At 42.8% G+C, this 24,836-nt stretch overlaps 1 protein-coding gene across 1 annotated transcript in view; it reads left to right on the top strand.

Moving 5' to 3' along the window:
• Positions 1 to 19,707, top strand: part of RBM6 (RNA binding motif protein 6) — a 107,484-nt gene extending 87,777 nt beyond the window's left edge. Inside the window, exons 8-21 of the mRNA XM_081245411.1 lie at positions 3,818 to 3,878; positions 5,802 to 6,074; positions 6,509 to 6,669; positions 7,503 to 7,600; positions 8,280 to 8,322; positions 8,463 to 8,544; positions 8,789 to 8,874; positions 9,411 to 9,557; positions 11,540 to 11,635; positions 12,775 to 13,035; positions 14,829 to 14,903; positions 15,597 to 15,694; positions 18,239 to 18,368; positions 19,467 to 19,707. Of these exons, the coding sequence (XP_081101537.1) occupies positions 3,818 to 3,878; positions 5,802 to 6,074; positions 6,509 to 6,669; positions 7,503 to 7,600; positions 8,280 to 8,322; positions 8,463 to 8,544; positions 8,789 to 8,874; positions 9,411 to 9,557; positions 11,540 to 11,635; positions 12,775 to 13,035; positions 14,829 to 14,903; positions 15,597 to 15,694; positions 18,239 to 18,368; positions 19,467 to 19,592 (1,737 nt within the window). The 3' untranslated portion in view covers positions 19,593 to 19,707. The remainder of the gene's footprint in view (positions 1 to 3,817; positions 3,879 to 5,801; positions 6,075 to 6,508; positions 6,670 to 7,502; positions 7,601 to 8,279; positions 8,323 to 8,462; positions 8,545 to 8,788; positions 8,875 to 9,410; positions 9,558 to 11,539; positions 11,636 to 12,774; positions 13,036 to 14,828; positions 14,904 to 15,596; positions 15,695 to 18,238; positions 18,369 to 19,466) is intronic.
• Positions 19,708 to 24,836: the final 5,129 nt, after the last annotated feature.

The following is a 24,836-nucleotide window of genomic DNA, read 5'->3' as shown; positions in this document are numbered from 1 at the left end:
TGGTACTCTTGTTGGAAATCATTTGACCATAGATGTATAGGTTTATTTCTGTAGACTCTCAGTTTTATTCTGTTGATCTATATTTTTATCCTTATGCCAGTACCACACTGGTTTTCATTTTTGTTTTTGTTTTTTTGGCTGCGTTGGGTCTTCGTTGCTGTGCATGGGCCCTCTCCAGTTGCGGCGAGCAGGGGCACTCTTCGCTGTGGTGCGGTGGCTTCACCTGTTGTGGCACACAGGTTCTAGGCACGCAGGCCTCAACAGTTGCAACATGTGGGCTCAGTAGTTGTGGCTCATGAGGGCTCAGTAGTTGTGGATCGTGAGAGCTCAGTAGTTGTGGCACACGGGCTCAGCTGCTCCACGGCATGTGGGATCTTCCCAGACCAGGGCTCGAACCTGCATCCCCCGCATTGGCAGGCAGATTCTTTTTTGTTTTTGTTTTTGTTTTTTTTTGCGGTACGCGGGTCTCTCACTGTTGTGGCCTCTCCCGTTGCGGAGCACGGGCTCCGGACGCGCAGGCTTAGCGTCCATGGCTCATGGGCCTAGCCGCTCCGTGGTATGTGGGATCTTCCTGGACCGGGGCGTGAACCCGTGTCCCCTACATCGGCAGGCAGACTCTCAACCACTGCGCCACCAGGGAAGCCCGGCAGGCAGATTCTTAACCACTGTGCCACCAGGGAAGCCCACCACACTGTTTTGGTTACTGCAACTCTTTAGTAAGTTTTGCAGTTGGGAAGTGTGAGTCCTTTGATTTTGTTCTTCTTTTTCAAAATTGTTTTGGCTGCTCAGGGTCCCTTGCAATTTCATATACATTTGAGGATCTGCTTTTCCATTTCTGCAAAAAAGGCCATTAGAATTTTGAGAACATTTTGCATTTTAATAGTGATTGCCTCTACGTCTTAGAATTATGAGTGATTTTCCCCTGTCTCTTAAACTTTCCATTATTAGCTATAATGCACACATATTGTTTATTTTATAATCAGAGACGGAGGGAGCTAGCATTAAAGGGAAAGTTTTGAACTCTATTTTCTGTTAACCAGCAGAAAAAAATGTTAATATCTGACATCAGAATTATATAGCTGTTGCCAAGGCTATTGCTTGAAAGAACAAAATAGCTTGGTTAAATTGTTCCCTAAAATGGCAGGCCACTTGTTCAGCTGTTTCAGAGGTACTTTATAATTTCTGTGCTTTTCTGGAAGACTTGAGGTGCCAACCCTGCATATGTGATCTTTGGCCTGATGTGAAATGCACTGACTTTTTAAAAAATTCATAGCAGTATTACTCATAATAACCAAAAAGTAGAAACAACCCAAATGCCCATCAACTGATGAATGGATAAACAAAATGTGGTATAGCCATAAAATGGAATGCTATTTAGCAGTAAAAAGGAATGAAGTTTTTTTGTTTGTTTGTTTGTTTGTTTGTTTGTTTGGGTTTTTTGCGGTACGTGGGCCTCTCACTATTGTGGCCTCTCCCATTGCGGAGCACAGGCTCCAGACGTGCAGGCTCAGCAGCCATGGCTCACGGGCCCAGCCGCTCCAAGGCATGTGGGATCTTCCCGGACCGGGGCACGAACCCATGTCCCCCGCATTGGCAGGCGGACCCCCAACCACTGCGCCACCAGGGAAGCCCAGGAATGAAGTATTGATAGGTGCTACAACATGAATGAACTGGGAAAAAACTATGCCAGACACAAAAGATTAATTCTATAGGACTGGGGGTGAGAATGGGAGATGACTCCACCAGGTTTCTTTTTGGGATGAAGAATATGTTCTAAAGTTAGATTATGGTGATGATTGTATTATAGATATGCTAGAAATCATTGAATTGGACACTTAAAACTAATGAATTTTATGGTATTTAAATTATACCTACTCAGGTTAGGATCCTGATTCCCCCACTTACAGCTCTGCTGTACAGTCATCCAGTGGTATCTGTGGGGGATTAATTCCAAGACCCCCTGCTGATATCAAAATCCACAGATGCTCAAGTCTCTTGTATAAAATGATGTAGTATTTGCACATAACCTAGGCACATCCTCTCATGTACTTTAAATCATCTCTAGATTACTTATAGTAGATAATACAATGTAAATGCTATGTAAATAGCTGCCTGCATGTGGCAAATTCAAGTTTTGTTTTTTGGGACTTTCTGGAATTTTTTTTCCCCAAATATATTTGATCTGTAGTTGGTTAATCTGCAGATGTGGAACCTGTGGATATGGAGGGCCAACTGTAATAACAAATAGCCCTCAAATCCTCGGGACTTACATTGACAAACATATTCTTCACTCACATTACATGTCCAGGGGCCATGGGCAGTTGCTGCAGTTCGGCTTCAGGGCCGCTCAGTCTGGGACCCAGGTGGAAGGAGTTAGTCCCGCATCGGGACTCCTGGCCAAGGGAAAGAACAGGATGCTCATCTACACAAGCATTGGCTCTTAAAGCTTCTGCCAGGGCCTCCCTGGTGGCGCAGTGGTTGAGAGTCCGCCTGCCGATGCAGGGGATACGGGTTCGTGCCCCGGTCTGGGAGGATCCCATATGCCGCGGAGCGGCTGGGCCCGTGAGCCATGGCCGCTGGGCCTGCGCATCCGGAGCCTGTGCTCCGCAACGGGAGAGGCCACAAGAGTGAGAGGCCCGCATACCGCGAAAAGAAAAAAAAAAAAAAAAAAAAAAAAAAAAGCTTCTGCCAGACCTGTGTAGATCACGTTCACTCATGCTCCATTGACCAAAGCAAGACATGTGGCAAGGCTGACAGTGAAGTCACTCACCCTACAGGGAGGCACCACAGTCACTTGACAGTGGGCAGGGCTGTGTGTATGTTCTGCTTACAGAGAAGGGAACAATAAAGTAATTGACTTTAATCACCTTGCTCAAGTGACTTAACCTCTCCAGGCCTCAGTTTCATTATCTACAAATTGGGGAGATAATAGTTGTCTGGATCAGTAAATGACCACATGTAAAGTAAAGTAAGCCCAGTACATGCTGTGTGCTGTTTAATCATTAGCTGCTGCTGCTTTTATTATTATTCTCTCCTCCTCCATTTGGTAATCTTTTACTCAACCTACAAGGCCCTACTCATACAGAATCCTTTTCATGGTTCCTGCTCTTTTGGTTTCTTACCAGTCAACTCTGCCCTTCTAACACTCTGAGCTCAGTGGCAAAAGTTCAGGTTTGGGGCTGTGTTTGGGGCTGGGCAATGATAGACTTGCCTTTTTGTTCATAGGTTCAGATAAGAAGAACTACATTCACAATGCAAAGTGTCTCTTCCCTTGTTCTAGGGTAGTGAATGTAACTTTTCCTTTTAACATCCTCAGAATAGCTGCCAGAGACACTACTTATGGATCTTCCTCCTCCTTCCGTGCCCTTTTTAAAATCAGTGTTTGGGAAAGGAATTGCTCACTGGATTCTTCTCAGTTCCAGCCAAGCCTGAATAGGGTTGTCATAACCAGTTCAGGATCAAATTTTGGATGCAGACTGAGTGGTAACAGCTCTAGGGCAGTATATCCTATAAACCACTTAGTAGTCCAGTTTTCTTAGTCAACTTTACTTCCTGTAGAAATCCTTATCCAGAGCAAAAGCATTTGGGGCTGCTCCAAGGTCCATATACCCTGTTAGAGGCAGCTCTCAAACAGCAGCTCATCAGAGTCTATGTCAGCTCTGATGAGTGGAAGACATCAGACTGATTAGGTTTTAAGGTGATCTGGGATATGGCTTATTTCTTTCATTTTTCGGCAGTTGTTGCTGTGTTGGATATAAGTAAGATTTTAAAAAAAATTTTGGGGGGTCAATTTGAATTCTTTTCCTTTCCCTTGTAGTGTAAGGCCAGCACTGGTGGACACCGATCTTCATGTTCATTCTGCAAGTGCCCAAGGGAAGGTGAGTGGTCGTAGAGATGGAGGTGGTAGTTTTTATGTTGTGCACTGAGCAAAACAAATTTCATGCTTTCCTTGGCTTCAAAGAGTGATCATCCCTAAATACAAGATGATCTGTAAAGCTTGAAGTTATTGGGAATAATTTGCTATTGTTATTATTTTCTCATTTACGTTCTAAACATTTGAGGATCTTCAACACAAAAACATTTGTTAAAGTAACAGTAAAAATATAAACAAGAGACAATAACCAGGATTGAGGGTTTATGTTATTTTTATAGAGTAATAAACCTAACAGCTTCTCAGTAACTTGGTTTTAAAGTTAATTTCTCCTGAGAACCTGTAGGTAAACAACCTTGAAGAGTCTGTCAAAGGCATCCGTAACAATAGTCCTATAACAATGACTGTTATGTGCCTCTTTCTGATATTATTCTGTAAGGAAAGCTAGTGCATGACCATAAAATACAGTTCAGTGCTGGGATCATGTTAGTCTTCTGAAAGATCTGTTTGTTCCAAGGTTAGAACTTAGCATGCCTACAAAGAATTCCTTAGCTGGGCTTTTGGCCTATAGTGGAGATTCTACTCTCTAGTGAGGGCTGTGAAGCAGGTGTTCTGAAAATCTTTGGGGAAGGCTCTACATGCTCTAGAGACCAAACCAGCATGTGGGAAGGTGAGTAAATAACTTCCCCATGGACAGGTTGGAGATTTTTAGCTTGTTGAATTACTTCAATTAGGCAAAATTGTACTTTTTCCCTCAAGAAAGACTTCTTTCTCAGTCTACTCTAACAAATGAACAGATGGTTTATAAAAACCCTTGAGCAGGGGCTTCCCTGGTGGTGCAGTGGTTGAGAGTCCGCCTGCTGATGCAGGGGACACGGGTTCGTGCCCCGGTCCGGGAAGATCCCACATGCCGCAGAGCGGCTGGGCCCGTGAGCCATGGCCGCTGAGCCTGCGTGTCTGGAGCCTGTGCTCCGCAACGGGAGAGGCCACAACAGTGAGAGGCCCACGTACCGCAAAAAAAAAAAAAAAAAAAAAAAAACCCTTGAGCACCATACCACTAAGATGGCTGAAACACCTTTAACATGGAAACATACATAGCAAGTATTCATTGGTCGCCTGTCACTGCTGTTAAGTAATCTCTACACTGCTCCCATAGAATGTCTCTTTGAGCCTCATGACTTCCTCTAAGAATGAATTAATTGCAGAAATACCTCCAATTAACTGGACAAATTATCCTGCTTTAGAGATTTGAAATGAATCATTTATATTTTGAAGGACATTTGCCCATTGTAATTATTTGCATATAAATGAGCTGTGTGCAGGTAGGTCTCTTCTTAGCTTTGCCAGAGAATAGGGTGTCTGGTCTTACAGAATTTGAGCAGCTATCTTAGTACCGTAACACTGGAAGAAGCAAGGCCCCTAGCCATACACGTCTGAGATAAGCGTTTCTAGCAAACTTCTAGCAAGGGCCATATCTTTGGTAATTTTGTCCCCAGATCTGTTCTATCATTGGTTATAATAGTAAAGTTCAGGGTCTCATGAAGAATTTAAATGTTGGGGAAGAGATAGAAAACTCGTAAGATTAAATTTTTTAAATACTGGGTAGTTTCTTCTGTTAACTGTTTTATATGCTGTCTTATTAGCCATGCTTAAAGTCTGGCAGAGGACTTTTTGTAGGTATTTCTTTGACTTTTAAAACTATTCCAGGGAATTCCCTGGTGGTCCAGTGGTTAGGACTTGGTGCTTTCACTGCTGTGGCCCAGATTCAGTCCCTCGTCGGGGAACTAAGATCTCACATGCCACGTGGTGCAGCCAAACAAAACAAAATAAAAGCATTCCAGTATGAGTATTTGGGAGCAGGTAAGGAGGAATCACAGTGTTTGAGGGGATAAAACCTGTTGGAGATTCTCTTTCTGTTCTGTTCCTCTAGTGACAGAGGCCAAGCAAGAATTAATAACCTACCCTCAGCCTCAGAAAACATCCATACCGGTACCGTCAGAAAAACAACCCAGCCAACCAAGGTCAGCTGATAAGGAATCTGAACCCAAGAAGCGGGAAGAAGGACAAGAACCACGCTTGGGACATCAAAAGAGAGAAGCAGAAAGGTATCTCCCTCCTTCACGGAGGGAAGGGCTCACCTTCCGAAGAGACCGAGAGAAGGAGCCATGGTCTGGGGAGACACGCCAGGATGGGGAAAGCAAAAGTAAGTGGTTTGTTGGGGCATGTACCAGACCGTGACCACCGTGGTTGAAACATAGATTGCTTGCATTGTGGCTCTGGACCAGCAGCTTCTTACACCCTAGTAAAACTGCTCAGCCTGATTGAAGAGGCTCTTGCTTTTCCCGGCCTCAGTGAAGTAATCTGTATCCTCCAAATAGCAAGTTGCTATTCAGATGCAGCAAAGTATAACTTTAGATTTCTAAGTATTGGTGAAGAAAAATATGAAGTATTTGACTAGCATTTTATTATAGAACCAGCCTTTGTAGAGCAGGGTAACATCTGCAGTCATCTGCAGTAAAATATATATATATATACATATATATACACACACACACACTCAGGCTCTGAGGACTTCAAAAATGTAAATCTTTCTCTCTCTTTCCTTTCTCCTCTCCCGTTTGTGCTTGGTTTGTTCAGCAATCATGCTAAAACGCATCTATCGTTCCACTCCGCCTGAGGTGATAGTGGAAGTGCTGGAGCCCTACGTCCGCCTTACTACTGCTAACGTCCGTATCATCAAGAACAGAACAGGCCCCATGGGCCACACCTATGGCTTTATTGACCTTGACTCCCATGCGGTGAGTCGTCGTTATCCGTCACCACCACCACCACCCCCTGGATCCCTCACCTCCTACCACCTCAGAACAGCCTAGGGATGGCTGGCTATAGAAACCTCCAGAAAGTTTGAAGGACTTTAACCTTGGAATTCTCGTTTGCTACTTGGTACCATAACCCCTCTTACTCTTTTCTTGGGGTTCATTCAGGTGAAATGACTGCCCTTGAAAGTTGGAACTCTGAGTGGTTTTCTAGATCCATTTTTGTCTTGTGGCATTTACAGTTTCCAGTTAAAATAAAGTGACAGCTTAGTCACTTGTGGAAAATCTGAGGACTAAACCTTTTCAAGATTTTAGTGAATTTTCTGATTTCTTAAAATCATTTTGCCTGGCCACAGACAGTTTTATGTTTGATGGAAACAGAACATTTCCTCTTTTTCCTCAAAGTGTTGCTTTAATAGATTTCTTATGGCTTGAATTTTTAGTTGTGGGGCCCTTTTCTATGGAAGTAATGTGAGGATAGCAATGAAAATCATTGATATTTCTTAGATTTCACGCTCAGAAATCACAAGAGACTTTGTAAACTGTATCTGATGCAGTGACAGTTGCAGACTAGAAGAAGAGGATTTGAATTTCTGAAATTTATACCAAGAACTGATGTCTACTCTGACCATTATTCTGATCAACCCTTCATTAAGAGTTGCCTGTTTTTGCCAGTGTGCTCTTAGTATTAAGGTTATGACCAGAACATAATGTTTAGAAATTTTTCTTTTGAGAAGGAAAATCCATGTTCAGTTTTCTTTCAAGGGACATGTCCTTTTCTCTCTTTGGGTTCAAATGAGTCTTTGGTTCCCCAGGAAGCTCTTCGCGTAGTGAAGATCTTGCAGAACCTTGATCCACCATTTAGCATTGATGGGAAGATGGTAGCTGTAAACCTGGCCACTGGAAAACGAAGGTAAAGCAGAGGGGTGCTACCCCAACTCAGGTTTTGGGGAGGAAACTCTTATTCCTGGCTGGAGAGACAGATAGTAAAACGTGGTGCTTTCCCAGTATGAGTTGCTTCAGGTACGTGCGTATGTTTTCTTTTTCTGAAGCTTGCCTTGTTCTGACTCTAGGTTTTTGTTTTTCCCTTTAAATAGCAGTACTAGGTACTTTGGTTTTTTCCCTCTTGATTCTCTGGTATCTTTGGGTCCCAGGTGATGGTACAGTCTTGGATGTGCAGGAAAAAAATCGCAATATATCCTTGCCCCTTGGAAACCTAAGAAAATGCTGTCTTGACTTTGTTCATACCCCCATAGTGCTGGGAAATCCTATTCTTCTTTACTCCTTCATTCATCTTGACCCAGGAGTGGTAACTGGGAAATGGCTGCATCAGAGAGGCAGGTTTACAGGGATCAGGCAGATCTTGCTCTGGCACCCTCAACTCAATTGCTGTTTTGCTCCAGCCAATAGCTTTGTAGGAGTCCCACTGCCCCTCCCCTTGGGAGTCTCTGTCCCCAGACTTGCTTACTGTCTGGGTTGGTTCCTTTCCATACAAAAGGGGGAAAAGAGTTTCTCAGCAAATCTTTAGGGTTGGGCACTCCTCAAGTGGCTTTTGGTAGCAGGCTCAAGACATGTTGTATTGTTTGTTGCAGAAATGATTCTGGGGACCATTCTGACCACATGCACTACTATCAGGTAGGCTTCAGCAGTTGGGGGGTGCTCTATTAAAATCCTCAAGTGACTGAAAGAGTGATCTTAAATTTTCTCTAGTGGGTGATTGTTAAGGTAAATGGCTATCAGAAGTTCCATAATTTTAACTTGTCTTTCTGTGATAGGGTAAAAAATATTTCCGAGATAGGCGGGGAGGTGGCAGAAATTCAGACTGGTCTTCAGATACAAATCGACAAGGACAACAGTGTGAGTGACCTTCGTCTTATTTCTGTTGTTCTTTTTGGCTTGACTACTCATTAATTGAAATCTTTATGGTCACAAAGTTGGCAAGAGATGCAGTTGACTAGGGGTTCTGTCTCAGAGAGCACCATCTACAGGTTCTGTACTGTTTTGGGTTGGCCAGCCTCGTTCTTAGATTGTTCTTGATGAGTCCCCAGCAAGGATTTCATTGGACAGGGACTAACACTGGCTCTGGTTTTATTCCCTCTAGCTTCATCTGACTGCTACATATATGATTCTGCTACTGGCTACTATTATGACCCCTTGGCAGGAACTTATTATGACCCCAATACCCAGGTGAGTTTTTGGCTTTGTTATTTTGTCAGTGATTCTTTTGAGAAAAGTACGTGTGATTTGTTACTTTGAAGGTTTTATTCCCTGTATTCTCTGGTTGCTCATTACATGAAAAGTGTAAAAGTTTAAATCTATATAAGCTGAATATTTCTCCATTCAAGGCAGCTGCTCTACTGTTGTACTGTGTGTACCTCATGTCTACTTCTTGTTTTAAAAAGTCCAGGTTTTATATTGAGTTATATTTATTTAGGTGGATTTTAAATATGATAATCTTCATGTTAACTGTTGTACATATAGAAAATCAATGCCTTGTGGCATTACAGGCAAGAACAGTGCTGTTCTTGGAAAAATGGACAGTGAGTGGTCTGGCTACATCCTGGCCCCTGAAGTGGAGTTTTCGATTGTTTGATATGGTCTCTTCTTAGGCTTGAGAGAGAGAGCTGTTCTTTCCCTCAGAAGGGAACTGTGCTCCTTAGATCTGGAATTACTGGGAAAGTGAAACGTTCTGTAGACTTTAACTGTTTCCAACTGTATTGCAGCAAGAAGTCTATGTGCCCCAGGACCCTGGGTCACCTGAGGAAGAAGACATCAAGGAAAAGAAACCCACCAGTCAAGGAAAGTCAAGCAGCAGGAAGGAAACGTCTAAAAGAGAGAGCAAGGAGAAAAAAGACCGAGGAGTGACAAGGGTAAGAGGACTTGTGAATCTGCTCCCTTTTCACCGCATAATTACAGATTAAAAGAAAAGAGTCATAGACAGACGAGGTCTGGGTTTGAGGTGTAGAGTTACTAAAAAAGCAGGCAGTCCACTAGCCTCTTACAGCCTGTGGTCACTCTCTTTTCTAAATACAGAAACTGTGGATGGTGGAACAAAATGGCTCAGCTCAAACCCCAATACCTCAGCTCCACACAGTTTCACTTTCCTACATCCCTTTTCAGTGCTTGACTCCGTATACACATTTCTATAGGTGTAATTGTAGCAGGGGATACCATTTTCTATTCTTTATTCACTTTATATTTGATCATAAGTATTTTTTCAGTTTTGTATAATACTCTTTATTACTTCCATGCCTGTATAGTAAAGATTCATAGTAAAACTGTGACCTTGTTTTCTTCATCATTCCTACATTGTTTGTCTCCTCTTTCTAATCTTATTCTGTTATAATATACAGCATTTAGCATTTTATTTTTTCTTTTTTAAATTACTTCCTTAGGATAAATTTTCAAGAACAAAGATGATGAACATTTTTACATTTCCTGACATAAAATCAAATTATTTTCCAAAGAATTATATTGATTCACCCTGACACCAGTTATGCATTAATGCAAATGGATGAATTGGCCTGTGGCTTAATTCATAAATTGTCTTTTTCCCCCCCTTCTAATACTACTAGTGTTTATGCAGATACATATAGAGAGAGAAAGAATCTGTCTGAGAACTTTTTTTCTTCTAATTTTATTGAGATATAATTAACATACAGCACTGTATAAGTTTAAGGTATACAGCATAATGATTTGACTTACATCCATAATGAAATGATTACCACAGTAAGTTTAGTGAACATCCATTGTCTCATAAAGAAACAAAATAAAAGGAAAAAGATTTTTTTTCCTTGTGATGAGAACTCTTCAGATTTATCCTCTTAACAGCTTTCATATATAACATACAGCACTGTTCATTATATTAATCATGTTGTATACTCTATCTCTAGTATTTATGTATCTTATAATTGGAAGTTCTTACCTTTTGACCACCTTCATCCAATTTCCCCACCCCTACTCCCACCCTGCCTCTGGTAACTACAAATCTGATCTCTTTTTCTTTGAGTTTGTTTGTTTGTTTGGGTGTTTTGTTTTGTTTTTCTTTTGTTTCCCTACAACACTATGTTAGTTTTAGTGCACAACATAGTGATTCAAAATTTCTATACATTACAAAATGGTCACCACTGAAAGCTTAGACTTTAAAGTTATACTGGCTTAATATGTGGGGGGTTTTTTGTTTTCTTTATAAATTTATTTATTTTCATCTGTGTTGGGTCTTCATTGCTGCGTGCGGGCTTTCTCTAGTTGCGGTGAGCGGGGGCTACTCTTCATTGCAGTGCGCAGGCTTCTCATTGCGGTGGCTTCTCTTGTTGTGGAGCACGGGCACGCAGGCTTCAGTAGTTGCGGCATGCAGGCTCAGTAGTTGTGGCTCACGGGCTCTAGAGCATGGGCTCAGTAGTTGTGGTGCATGGGCTTAGTTGCTCCGCGGCATGTGGGATCTTCCCGGACCAGGGATCAAACCCATGTCCCCTGCATTGCTCCACCACTGCGCCACCAGGGAAGCCCCTGGCTTAATACTTGGATTCTGCTTTTGCCACTTATTCTTTCTAACCATATTCTCAGTCATTTGTAAAATGAGCATATTAATGCCTATTTAGAAGGATTATAGTAAAGGCTGAAGGAGATAATGTATATAAATGCATCATCTGATGCCTGACATATAGTAATCACTCAATATATACTAAATGTGATGTTTTTAAAGTTTTTTTTTAATTTTGGAATCATTATAGTAACATTACAGATATTTCACAAATTAAGAGGTTTGGAAAATCAGACTCATTTCAACAGGGTTAACTCTAAACCCAGCTTTTATAAGTATCATATAAAAATTATCTGGGATTTTTATCAGTTTCAGGAAAATGCCAGTGAGGGGACAGCTCCCCCAGAAGATGTCTTTAAGAAGCCTCTGCCTCCCACTGTGAAGAAGGAAGAGAGTCCTCCACCAGTAAGGCTAAGCTGATGCACTGGGCTAGGGCTGGGGCTGGTTCCGAATGGGAAAGGAAGTTCAAAGGTTGATGCCTCACTTTGGTGTTGGTCCTTTAGCTCTCTGTGTCTCACAGACAAGGACTCTTCTTGAGTATAAGCATGAGGTAAATTTTCCTGTCTGCTAATAGGGGTATTGATGGAGAATCAGAGGCAGTTAGTTATCTGTCCTCTTTCCCTCTGCCTTGTGACATTCCCACCAGACTGGCCCTTTTTAAGTTAGAATCTTGGTCTTGTTAATTCTTCTCTTCTAAGTGACCAAGGAAACCCATTTTCCTGGCCCCGATATTTCCTACCTTTTGGTGCTGCATGAGAATCTCTTAGATGTCGAGTGCATGCATGGTCATTTTTATAGTTTGCCTGCCAGAGTGAACAATGCTAACATTGGTACCCATTTTTTAGATGCCTTTAAGTGATAGTGTCAATCTAATCACAAGTTATTTCTATTTAATATAAATATATAGCAATAGAGACCCTCTGTTTTTATTTTGATTGATCATATGCCAATGATCATGCATCATTATTTAACATGTCCTATAAGCTACTAATAAATACTTTTTGCCTGCTCTACATTATTGATTCAGTTCACTATAACATCTATCCTAACCATGCCTTTGTCTTTACCTTACTCAGGAACTGGATCTGTCTACCTGGGTGTTTATCCTTCAGTTGCTTTTAGTCCATCTCCTAAATCTCTTTTGCTCTAGGATGTAGCCTTGATGAAAGTTATCTTTCCTTTTCTCTGTGGGTTACAGTGACTTGGAGGTGGTTGCTATCTCTGCCTCTTCAAAAGTAACTGACAACTTTTAAACTCTCCATGTGGTCTCTGTCAGTTTGCCTTTTTCTTCCTTCTCATCACTGTTCTGTTGCTAGAGTCACTTCTAAGGGAAACTTTCTGGCTTATCTCAGTGGACAAGGAGAAAAGTCAAGCTCGAGCCATGTTGCTTCCATCTGGGAAATGAGCAACATGGTCAGTGGGCCTATTTTGAACCCAGTTCATTATTCAAGCTAAAAGAAATGAGATGCCCATATCAGAATATCCAGAAAACAGGCCCAAAATATAGGTTGAGTTTGTGTTAATCCCTGGCCTTCTCCTACCAGCCTAAAGTGGTAAACCCACTGATCGGCCTCCTGGGTGAATATGGAGGAGACAGTGACTATGAGGAGGAAGAGGAGGAGGAGCAGACCCCTCCTCCACAGCCCCGCACAGCACAGCCCCAGCAGCGGGAGGAGCTGACCAAGAAGGAGAATGAAGAAGACAAACTCACTGACTGGAATAAACTGGCTTGTCTGCTCTGCAGAAGGCAGTTTCCCAATAAAGAAGTTCTGAGCAAACACCAGCAGCTTTCAGACCTGCACAAGGTATTAGGGGAAGGGCCCTGACCTTTCAAACTTTTGACTCTTTATCACTGTGACTAAAGAAGTTTATGCTGTCCTCCTCAGCCTGTATCTTCCCCAACTCCTCTAATTAAATCAGTTTAATTCAAAAATGAGTTGCTGGGACTTCCCTGTGGTCCAGTGGTTAAGACTTCGCCTTCCACTGCAGGGGCCGCAGGTTCGATCCCTGGTTGGGCAACTAAGATCCCACATGCCATAAAGTGTGGCCCAAAAAAAAAAAAAAAGACAAAAATGAGTTGTTCCTCCACCTTTTGTTCATGAGTTGCTCTGCATTAAGACGGTGCCCACCTTCAAAAAGCTTCAGGGTGTAGACCCAAGGCAAGCATCATGGCTATGGCTGGGGCACCAAACATGGAAGCTGTGCTGAAGACAGGAGGAGAAGGGGTCGTGGAAAAGGAAACTCACGTGCTGGGTTTCTCATCTTAGCTCTACCATTAACCTAACAGTTGGACTTCATATAAGGCCCTTTTCTTCTTTGATACTTGGTGGCTTCGCCTGGTTCCATCTAGCTCTGACAGTGTGCGGTTTTCCCCAAGGGTGAGTCACGTTCTGCCATCTCTTCATGTAGTGAGTTATTGCTATAAGCCATGGCACAACAACTATTCTTGGGGCGTTAAACTGACATACATTGGTCCTCCCTTGCAGTCTTCTCATTTATATGTACTGGCCAAGGAGCCAAATTCTGGACAAGTAAAGCCCTTAGATGGACTCGTGTTCTCAGTATAAAGTAATTTCTTTCACACTCCTTTTCTAGCAGATGTTGCTAGAGCACATGAAGGGATTAGATTTAGACTTTCTCTCAATATAAAACCCAAAGTCTTATGTAGCTAAAAGCTGAGAAGCTCTGCTTTGATGATAGGTACACCTCTTCTTCCAGCTGCCTCTGTTGAGGCTCTGCAAAGTTTCTAGGATTCTGAGAGGCTCCTTCTGACAACCCCTGCAACAGACTACCTCCCAGGTTCCTTTGACCTTCTGGAATTCTGAGTCATCAGACAAAACATTTAAAATTCAGCTCTCTTATGAAAGTGCTAGTAAATTTCTAAAGAGATTTAAAAGTTGTCAGGAAAGAGGAGCCAGAGGTCTGATGAATCCACAAACTGAACTAGCCCTGGGACAGTGGAACGTGGACTATAGCACTTTTTCTTTCCTTGCAGTAATCCAATGCAAAGAATCCCCTCTCTGTACAAGAGCTTCTCTGGACACCTTAAGTTTCTTATGTATGCCAGAGGGAGCCACGCTTCAGGAGTGTAGGACCCTCAAGGAGTACAGGACTCTCAGAGCAATCTGTTCTTTTGTGACCTTGGAGTTCCTTTTCCTGTTTCTCTGTGGACTTGAACAGTGCCCACAGAGAATAGTGTCTGAGGATGGCAGATGGTAGTGGTGGTAGGCAGAGCATGTGGGCATTTGGTTTTCTTCACTGGTGTAGTCAGATTCCCCTCTCCCATTTTTACCTTAGGTAAAGAGATATAAACCAGATTTGTGTCTTCTACACTTTGGAGAGAAGTAGGATAAAATTCTGTCTTGTGCCACAACATGTAACTAATCTATGTGGCAAGCCAGTGTTAGAACCTGGGTTCCCATTGGTGAGGCTAACGCAAGACCAGTTAGGGATTGTTGCTTGTGTGGTGCAGTGATTACTTAGGAGAGTTGGTCAGTGAAAGGAGCCACAGTCCTAAAGCAGCTATCAGGAAAGGCCTAGAGCATTTCTAGGACCACTTTTTTTAGACCTACACTCATAGAACTCCCTCTTTTCTCAGCAAAACCTGGAAATCCATCGGAAGATAAAACAGTCTGAGCAGGAGCTAGCCTATCTGGAGAGGAGAGAACGGGAGGTAAGATTCGGTGACTTGTTACTCCCTTGACCCCCAACTCTTTTTGCTTTCTGGTGTAGCATTTGTAGGCTGTGCTGAAGATAAAGAACGAAGAAGCCCCAAAAGATGGTGTATACATTTCTTGAAACTCATCAAACTACATTAAAGTGGATGCATTTTATAGTTTATAAATTATACCTTAATAAAGTTGGTTTTTTAAAAGGTGGTGTTAGGGTCTTTGGGTAGGTGAAATAACATTCCTCTTTCTTGCCCAGCTTTTAAAATCAGTGAAGGAGTGTTGGATAGGGCTGCTAAAATAGCATCTTTTACTGATAAAGGCCAAGTTGGAGGAAGTAGCTTAGAGTGAGAGCCAAATGGACTTGCTATCTAGACCAATTAGGCAGACTCACTTACCCAGCTACAGGCTTCACCAGCCCATGACAGGTTTTATGTGAGGGTGAAAGATCCACCTGTGGAGGCGTATTGGAGAGCACCTCCTCCTCAGAAGAGGAAAAGATAGCCTCTTCTTCCCAAATTTACCAGTTAGAGAAGCTACTACTTTCTCAAGAAGAATGTTTAAAGGAATGAGAGATTCCAGGAGTTACCAGTTGAATCCCTTCACATTAGAAGAAATATCGGGAATAAAGTGAAGCTTTCGCACTCTCCCACCCACTCAGATGGGAGTCTCAGATCTGTTCTTCTGCTTACCAACAGGGAAGGTTTAAAGAAAGAGGAAATGATCGCAGGGAAAAGCTCCAATCTTTTGATTCTCCAGAAAGGAAGCGAATTAAATACTCCAGGGAAACTGACAGGTAAGCTAGAAACTCTTCACTCAGCCTAGGTCTCAAGCCTAATGAAACCATCACTTTCTCCAACATGCTGCCTTTTTCTCTCTCGGGGAGTGAGGTTATCGGGAGCAGGTTCTGTCTGAACTCTTGAGCATGAAGTTCACCCCAGCCTTTTTACACCTGTCTTAACACAGGGAATATGTATGTTTGCATGTAAGACTCACTGGCTGCTTAACTGCTCAAAACCAGGGCTGGAGTGGCTATAGTTGAGAACCCTTTCTCTCCTCATCAGTAATGCTGTACCTCCGTATTAGCCTGATAAGAATGTCACACTCTTGGACTTTTTTCTCTAGGGAACCTCCATTCTCACACATTAGGTGCTGAATAAGTGGTTGGCTGCTGATAGAAATATATGATCTCTAGCTTCCTGTGCTTGTTTCTGGTCAGAGAGCTCCCAAGTCGTGAGTCCAGAGTTACACAGAATTTGCTGATAGCCCACTGTGTACAGATACTGCACCAAGGGCAAGGAATATTCATGTGGACAAGACACATATTATCCTTGACTGTCTGAACAGAGAATAGGAAGGCTTAGGTGATACTTTGTCTTGTAGGGCAGACACAGAAATCCGGTGGAGAAGGGGAGGGCATTTCAATTGGAGGGAACTGCATGCTTCTTGGATGAAAGAGAGAGAGGTCATGATACATTTGAGAAGTTGTAAGTAGCTTGATGGGCTGAACACTGAAGATAAGTGGTTGAGTGACAAGGAGATGAGGCTGGCTCAGCAGACACAGTCCAGTTTGTGAAGTTCATGCTCCTTGAACGCCTTGCTAAGACTTTGTCTTAGGGCAGTGGGAGGTTATGAAATGATTTTAAGCAGGATATTGATCTAGTGAAACTTGAACAAGTCTCTACATTAGTAAGCAAAAGAACTAGTAGCCAAGGTAGAGTACGCCTGTGGGAAAAGGGGAGATGATTGATGGAGAAAGGCCCCTAAGAAGTCTAGATGGGGTCTGGGGCTCTGGCATTCCAACTTATTTGTTCACAGCCCTCAATAAGAGATTATTTTGAATCATGGCCCAGAATATGTGTATGTGTGTAAATAACTGAAAAAGAAATCTTCATGAAAAATACTTCCTTACTGTGCAATAAACACTGACATTTTTATTTTAGTCTATTCTATTCGCATTTGTAAGAAGTGCTAAGTTGGGACCACTTAATCAATGTAGCATCCCATTGGGTCATTCTCTGCAATTTGAAATACACTGAACGATGACAAAACTGAAGGAGTCAGCCAGGGGGAGGAAGAGCACCTTAGCCCTGAGTCAGTTGGGTGTAGCTGGGTGTAGAAAGAGATGCCTCTCTATTCTCAGCACCCATCACATCACATTCTACTGGCTCTCCTCCTTCTAAGTCTTCTCTCCTGCTCCTCTTCCTTTTCTGGGTTATTCCAGATATTCTCCAGGACTCTGCCCTCAGTTTTCCTTTATTCTTGCTCCTCCATCCTCTTGACTTGGACTGCCTACGGTACCCAAGGCTTTAGCCACCACTCACAGGCTAACAAGTCCTATGGCTCCATCTCAAGTCATTTCTGTTTTCTGAGCTCAAAATCATTATTTCTGTTTCCCTTCTGGGCATATCCTCTTGGCCACTTCTCAGCCTCCTCACACTAAACAATTACTCAATATTATGTTCCACATTACTCTCTAGTCCAGTCCTGCTAAACCTGCTGTATTCCTATTTCAGAGTAGTAATATCATCGCATCATGGTCTACCTGGTCTGTCCCAATCTTCCTCCTTTATCCTCTGTATCGTTAGTGGCCACATCCATAATTAAGCCTTGCCCCAATTCCTAGCTCACCTCCAAACTAGACTACTTAGTCTCCATCTTTGCTCTTCAGTCTTTCTACCCTACCACCAAAATGACCTTTATAAACAGAAATCTCCTAAAACTAGCCTTTTTGTGAACATATACCTTGCCTAAAGGGAGGCCTGGGTTCTAGAGATTCTTTGCCTGAAGTATGAAGTACAGAGTCATGATTTAGCATGATGTTCAAGGCTTTTCACAATCAGGCTCAAGCAGCCTTTTGTCGATTCCTGCTACTCTTCTTCTGGGCAAATTGTATTCTTTCACTTCTCCTTGCTTGTTTCCTCCTTTCCTCCCATGCTTTTTCTAGCTCACAGGCTCCTCATTTTTAAGACCCAGTTCAGGTATACCCTCCTGTTAGAATTCCTCATTTTTGGTGATGCCCCTTCAGGTTTGTGTTCCCTGTTTGTATTTCCATAGTAGGTATATACTGTTGCTACATCCATGGCTGAGCTCTTCAGTGTGCTGTAAGCATCTGTTGACATATTATCCTTCTCACATCCTTCCCCATGAACAGAGTCAGGTCTTGGTCATCTCTGTACCCCCAGGACAAAGCCGGTTTCATAGATAGCAGGCACTCAAAGATACTGTTTAATATTCTTAAGAGGAGGCAAATCTGAATCAAGAGGACAGGTTTTTATTGGGCTCACAAGCATGTCACTTTGAAAGTGCTGGTGTCTAAGTATGTATGCTTCTTTTGCAGTGATCGTAAGCCTGTTGGTAAAGAAGGCATCGACAATAGCAGCAAAGGAGGCTGTGTCCAACAGGCCACTGGCTGGAGGAAGGGGGCAGGCCTCGGATATGGCCATCCTGGATTGGCTTCAACAGAGGAGGTGAAATGGTTTCCATCTTGTTAGGGGTGGCATGAACCTGGCATATACTTAGTTTCCTCTCATTCTGTGGCCCAGAGCTATGTCCTTGCCTATTAGCTGGGCTTTCACCACTGCTGGCAAAGAACGTGAGAGCTGAGAAGCCTGTCAGTCTTTTTTTTTTTTTTTAAGAAGATGTTGGGGGTAGGAATTTATTTATTTATTTTATTTATTTTTGCTGTGTTGGGTCTTCGTTTCTGTGCGAGGGCTTTCTCTAGTTGTGGCAAGCGGGGGCCACTCTTCATTGCGGTGCACGGGCCTCTCGCTATCGCGGCCTCTCTTGTTGCGGAGCACAGGCTCCAGACACACAGGCTCAGTAGTGTGGCTCACGGGCCTAGTTGCTCCGCGGCATGTGGGATCCTCCCAGACCAGGGCTCGAACCCGTGTCCCCTGCATTAGCAGGCAGATTCTCAACCACTGTGCCACCAGGGAAGCCCCGAACCCTGTCAGTCTTGATACTGGATTGTAGCTAGGCATGCTAGGCTCTTTGCTGTTTGATTGGCGATGGGAAGGGGAGAGAGAATTTGGAATGGGGCTGATTTCACTCTTACACAGAGTAAGACATGGGGCAATGTGGGAATCAGGCAGTTTGAGATTGAAGAATCATTTGGTGAAAAGAACCAGGAAACCAGCAATAAAAGGTACAAAGGCATCTCAGAGAGGAATTGTCGTTAGAGGTCTTTGATGGCTAAAATTTGAGGAGCATGAAGTTAGTCCTGGGTCCCATGAAGGGCCTCACCCCTCATGTTTAAGGTAAAGAAGAGAAGATAGAAAAGGTGATAAGAGGGAACCCTCTCCATTTTGTGTTGTCTTAGTCCCTGTCTGAAAATGCCACATACAGGAGATGGGCTTCTCACATTTCTGGTGTTGAATCCTGTATCCTGAAATCATGGCATCGCCACCCTCCTTATTCATCTTGAGTATTTGTTTATTAATTAAGCATTCTTTAAAAATTCTCCTATATCCTGCTCCTTACTAGTCCAGAAATGCTTATAGCCAAAGACCAGCCCTGAGGCTAATTCATTCATAGAGCCCACTTCATTGTTTGTCTTTGTTTTACAGACTGAAAGCCGGATGAGGGGTCCCAATGTGGGGGCTCCAGGAAGAACCAGCAAGAGACAGTCCAATGAGACTTACCGAGACGCTGTGCGAAGAGTCATGTTTGCTCGGTATAAAGAACTCGATTAAAGAGTGGAGACAAGTCCCACAGGACACAGCCTCCTTCTTGTTTTGTTTGTCCGTCTCTCCTTTTGTTTTGTTACTGTTCTTGCTGCTAGAACTTTTTTAAATAAACTTTTTTTCAATGTGACTTCTTTTGGTGGTTAAATTTTTCTCCCATGGTGGGGGGGTGGGGCTAATGGTAGGAGGAAGAGAGTCCCTTGGTGTGGGTCCATTTGAGGTGACGCTGAAATGGCAACAAGAGCTGTAGTGAGCCCTGGAACAGTGCCTGCTATCAGTGTGAGTGGACTGGTTGCAGTGACCATTGAACTCTGGCTTGTATGAATACTGTCAGATTTTTAAAAATTATTTTCCCAATCTAATTAGTGAAAATAGCATCACACATTATTGTAACTGCTAAGGCTGAACATATTTCCATATGTTGGTTTACCAGTCATTAGACCTTCAGAAGTCCTCTTCTGACTTTGTTGGGGGACGGGGGGAGGCAGTGTTGTGACAGCTCTTTTTCTGAGTGTCTGCTGGGTGTTCACTGCTTCACACATTGTGGTCACCACAGCAAGTTGGCTTAATAAGAATTACCACTTCTCTGCAGCCACTGCCCCAGCTTTTCCTTTCCTCCATGGCTAGAACTCTCCAAAGAGATGTCTGCCCTCTTTCAAATCTTTATTGCCCACCATATCACTCATACCATTTCACAGAATTTGCTTCAAAAGTGATTTGTTTTCGTTGTAGTTAAAAGGACTACTACATCCTACTATATCCTATGCACCTATTAAAACTTTAAAAAATAATTTCTCAAGGGAACATATGGTACTAAGAATTGCACTTTTCAGGTATCTCAGGGGAAAAATGTTTCTTAGAACTGCATGTTTCGAAGAACATCTTGATTGTATAAGGTAGGGGTTTGTAAACTTTTCTGTAAAGAGCCAGAGTCAATATTTTAGACTTCATATTATAGGTCATATGATCTCTGTTGCAACTACTCAGCTCTTTTGTAGTAAGAAAGCAGCCACAGGCAATACACAAACAAGTGATTTTGGCTGTGGTCGAATAAAACTTTATTTACAAAAACAGGCCACAGGCGAGAATTGGCCCAGGGGTTGTGGTTTTTCCCAACCCTTGGTCTAACGACATAGTCTGGATGCATAAGGCAGGACCAAGGAGGGTTTTGTAAAAATTGAGTGGGGGTACTGGCATTTTGGAGAGGATGAGCAGTGAGGGGTGGGAGAGGTAAGGAGAGGTGCGAGTATACCAAGGAGAAAACATTTCTAGCAACGGGAATGGTAAATGTGAATTTAAATTGTTTGCCATGCTGTGTCCAAATATAATCCCTTTCTCTTAATCTTTAATATATCTTTTTACCCCTCCGAAAAAGGAAAACAAACAGGAGTACATTGGCTTAGGGATCAAAAGTCCCCAGTTCTGGGCCTTGCTATCACTAGTGCAGCATTTTAGAAGATGGGCTATTTGGATCTTTCAGCCCCAGACAGATGTACTCCAAGAGCCCTTCTGGTCTGACTGATGGTCTGCAGGTGCATCTATGGTATGTCCAATTACTCTCTGTCTGACCTTCACTGAATAGGTCAAAACATTTTTTCGAAGTTTCCAAGTTTGTCCTGAACTGGTCAGACTAGGTTTTCCTCCTAACTTTGTGTCACCCTGTTCGGCCTAACCAGAGCTGTGAAACACATCCAGTGCTTCAGTATTGAAGATCCTGTAGAGGCTATTTGGTTGACCCAGGTTACTGGCTGCCCAGCAGTAGCATCATCAAGTTATTAAGTGGTCATTGAATGTTTTGAAAGCCTACTTTACTTGTTACTGGGGCTTATAGCAAGATCAGTGTGGGTCTCTGTGACCATGGGACTCAGTCCTCTGGGGAAGATGGACGTTGCACAATTTCTGATATGATGAGAGATGCAAGGGATAAGTATAGCATGCTACTGGGATGGTATGACATGGACTTAATTGTCATTTGGTGGCAGCAGCATCTTCTCTGATGTGTTTAAACTCAGACCTCCAGACTAGGCCACTGTCTAGTTTTGGTTTGGTTTGTCTTCTGGTTTTATTTTGCCACTTTAGTGGAGATTTTATGGTTGGAAATAAGGTCTAAAGTATTTCATACATTTTTAAAGCAGTACTTTGGATATTGTATGAAACTCGGAATGGGTGTGAAACGTGTGTCACCCTAAGATGTCCCTAGGAGGTTCCCTGAGGCCTCTGATCAGAATGCCAGCTACATAAGGGCAGAGATCTTGGGTAATTTTCTTCATTACTATATCCCTAGGGCCTGGCCCAGGGCCTAACACAGTTGGCACCCAATAAATGAGTGAATAGTGCTGAACTCATAGGTCTATGATAAATACTTGTTGAATTAAATTTTGATTGCATATCTCTCTCAGTTTAAGCCCATCTCTGACAAAATTAATTATTTTGGTTTCTTGGTATAGGCAAGAGTTCTCACGTTAAGTCTTTTTTTTTTCCCCCCCCACATGAGCCTTTTTACTAATTCTAAAGCAGTAGTTCCCAGCCTGGGACCAAAACATGTGAACTAGTTTTTTTTCTTTTGTCAAGTAGTGAGAAATTAAGAAAAAGACCTAAGATCGTTTCATTAAGAGAACTTTTTTTTTTTTCCATCAAAAAAGTAGTAAAGGCAGGGCTTCCCTGGTGGCGCAGTGGTTGAGAGTCCGCCTGCCGATGCAGAGGACACAAGTTCATGCCCCGGACCGGGAAGATCCCACATGCCACGGAGCGGCTGGGCCCGTGAGCCATGGCCGCTGAGCCTGCGCGTCCGGAGCCTGCACTCCGCAACGGGAGAGGCCGCAACAGTGAGAGACCCGCATACGCAAAAAAAAAAAAAAAAAAGTAGTAAAGGCAAACTTAAAGGACTGTCTTCCATTCTATATTGAACATCTGTGGCTTTCTTTAAAACAAAAAAACAACTCATTCTGTTGTCTTTGTTTTCCTTAATTAGCCAGGAACTGTTAAACTTTTCCAGACTCACATCCACTGCCCGACAGGCCTTTGGGGGCACAGCTCTGGAACTCAACAGGGCAGTGTTCACAAAGAAGGTGAGCTACCAGAGAATTTTGAGGATGGCATTTCGCTGTGGTGGAATCCATCTTTTTTTCTAGACACCTCCTTCAAGTATTTAAGAATGATTTTGTACCATTTATGAACAGCTATATAGCTTTTATGGCTGGTGACAAGCCAGCCCAGCAGGCACCTCAGGGATGCTCAGAAGTGCTTGTTTAACTGCTTTGGAAATGAGCAGACTTCTAGTGACCATTAAGTCTAGCAAGTTCTGGGTTCTCGGCATCTGCATTATCCATTGCAGGGTTTGCAATGACCCATCTATATTTAAGTTTTAAATATCATTAAACTAATATTGGAGTTCCGAGGGTCACATACATTTACTTTATTCTGATGATAAAAGTTTTACATACATATGTGTGTATATATATACATATATATACACTCCCCCATAAGTTGGATATTATATACAGATACATACATACATATGAAAATGTAGATAAATATGTGTGTGTAGGTAGTCTATGGTCTGAATGCTTGTCTTCCACCCCCAACCACCACCAACACCTAAACCCCAAAGGTGATGGTATTAGTAGGTGAAGCCTTTGGGAAGTAATAAGGTCATGAAGACAGAGCTGTCATAACTGGGATTAGTGCTCTTATAAAAGAGATCCCACAGAACTCCCTAGACCCTTTCACCATGTGAATATACAACAAGAAGTTTGCAGCCCGGAAGAGGGCTCTCACCCAACCATGCTGGCACCTTGATCTTGGACTTTGCAGCCTCCGGAACTGTAAGAAAAAATTTTCTGTTGTTTACAAGCTACCCAGTCTGTGTTATTTTGTTATAGCAGCCCGAACAGACATAGGTAGGTAGGTAGATAGATAGGAAGATAGAAATAGAGATGAGGAGAGGAGAGAGAGAAAAGTTACCCATTATTCTAAAATCCAGAGATTCCTACCTTTCCATCTATTGTCATGTTTTTAATTATCCAAAGAGTTTCCAGTGTCAGTCACTTAATGCCCTCGACGTAGAAGGATAAGCCATAGTTAGGACATGTTTAAAGATGCTTTTCCAAGGAAAAGATTTTCCAGTATATCTGAAGCTTCTGGTTTGAAATCTCTTTGACGCCCTTCTACTTATTCTTTTTTTTTCTTTATTTTTATTTTATTAATTTATGTTTTGGCTGCCGTTGGGTCTTAGTTTCGGCACGTGGGATCTTTCGTTGTGGCGCATGGTTTTCTGTCTCTAGTTCTGGCGTGTGGGCTCCAGGGCACGTGGGCTCTACGTAGTTCGCGGCACGCGGGCTCTAGTTGAGGCGCTCGAGCTCAGTAGTTGCAGCGTGTGGGCTTAGTTACCCTGTGGCATGTGGGATCTTAGTTCCCTGACCAGGGAACGAACCCACATCCCCTGCATTGGAAGGTGGATTCTTTACCACTGGACCACCAGGGAAGTCCCCCTTCTACTTACTCTTAAAAGATTTCTTTTTATCCAGAAAGAAAAGAGTATAAGTGTGGTTTTCCACATCTAATATCTTCCTCTGCCTTGTCATGGTCTAATTATTCAATCTGTATATATGACCTGAAAAATAAGTTCCACTAAATCTATATCTATAAATAATGCCAGTGGGCAAGTTATGCTAACTGGATACATAGAAATACCACCATTTGACGGATGAGTGAGGGTCCAAAATATCTCTCTGAATTGCTGAAGGATCCCTGGTTCTTTCTGCCACAAATGTTGCACTTTTAGCTTTGGTAGTGGATTCATTTGTTCATTCAACAAATACTTACTGAGTGCATACCAAGTGCCTGGCAGAAGTAGAGGCACTGGGGATATAGTAGTGAACTAAACAGACAGAAGTCCCTCCCCTTCTGGAGTGTACATTCCAGTGAATGAGGGCGTGGACTCAAATTAAACTTACTAGTTCAAATCCCAGTTCCACCACTATAGTTTGGAATCTATAGTGCGACATTTTAGTGTGACCTACTGTCTCTCTAAAACAAGGACAGTGATAATAGCTTTAACTAAGTGAATGGCAGTTGAGCCAGCTAGAAGTGATCCAAGATATAGTTTAGAGGTAGAGTCAACAGGATTTGCTGATAGATTGAGTGCAAGGAAAAAGGAGTCATGGATGACTCCAAGGTTTTTGTCCTGAGTAACTGGAAGCAGGGGATTGCTAACTATGGGGTGGGGAAGGCTGTGAAGGAGACAAGGTTGGG

The sequence above is a fragment of the Mesoplodon bidens genome (genome assembly GCF_964165515.1).
Source record: "Mesoplodon bidens genome assembly, chromosome: 10".
Taxonomy (NCBI): domain Eukaryota; kingdom Metazoa; phylum Chordata; class Mammalia; order Artiodactyla; family Ziphiidae; genus Mesoplodon; species Mesoplodon bidens.
This window is presented reverse-complemented; position numbering and strand designations above follow the sequence as displayed.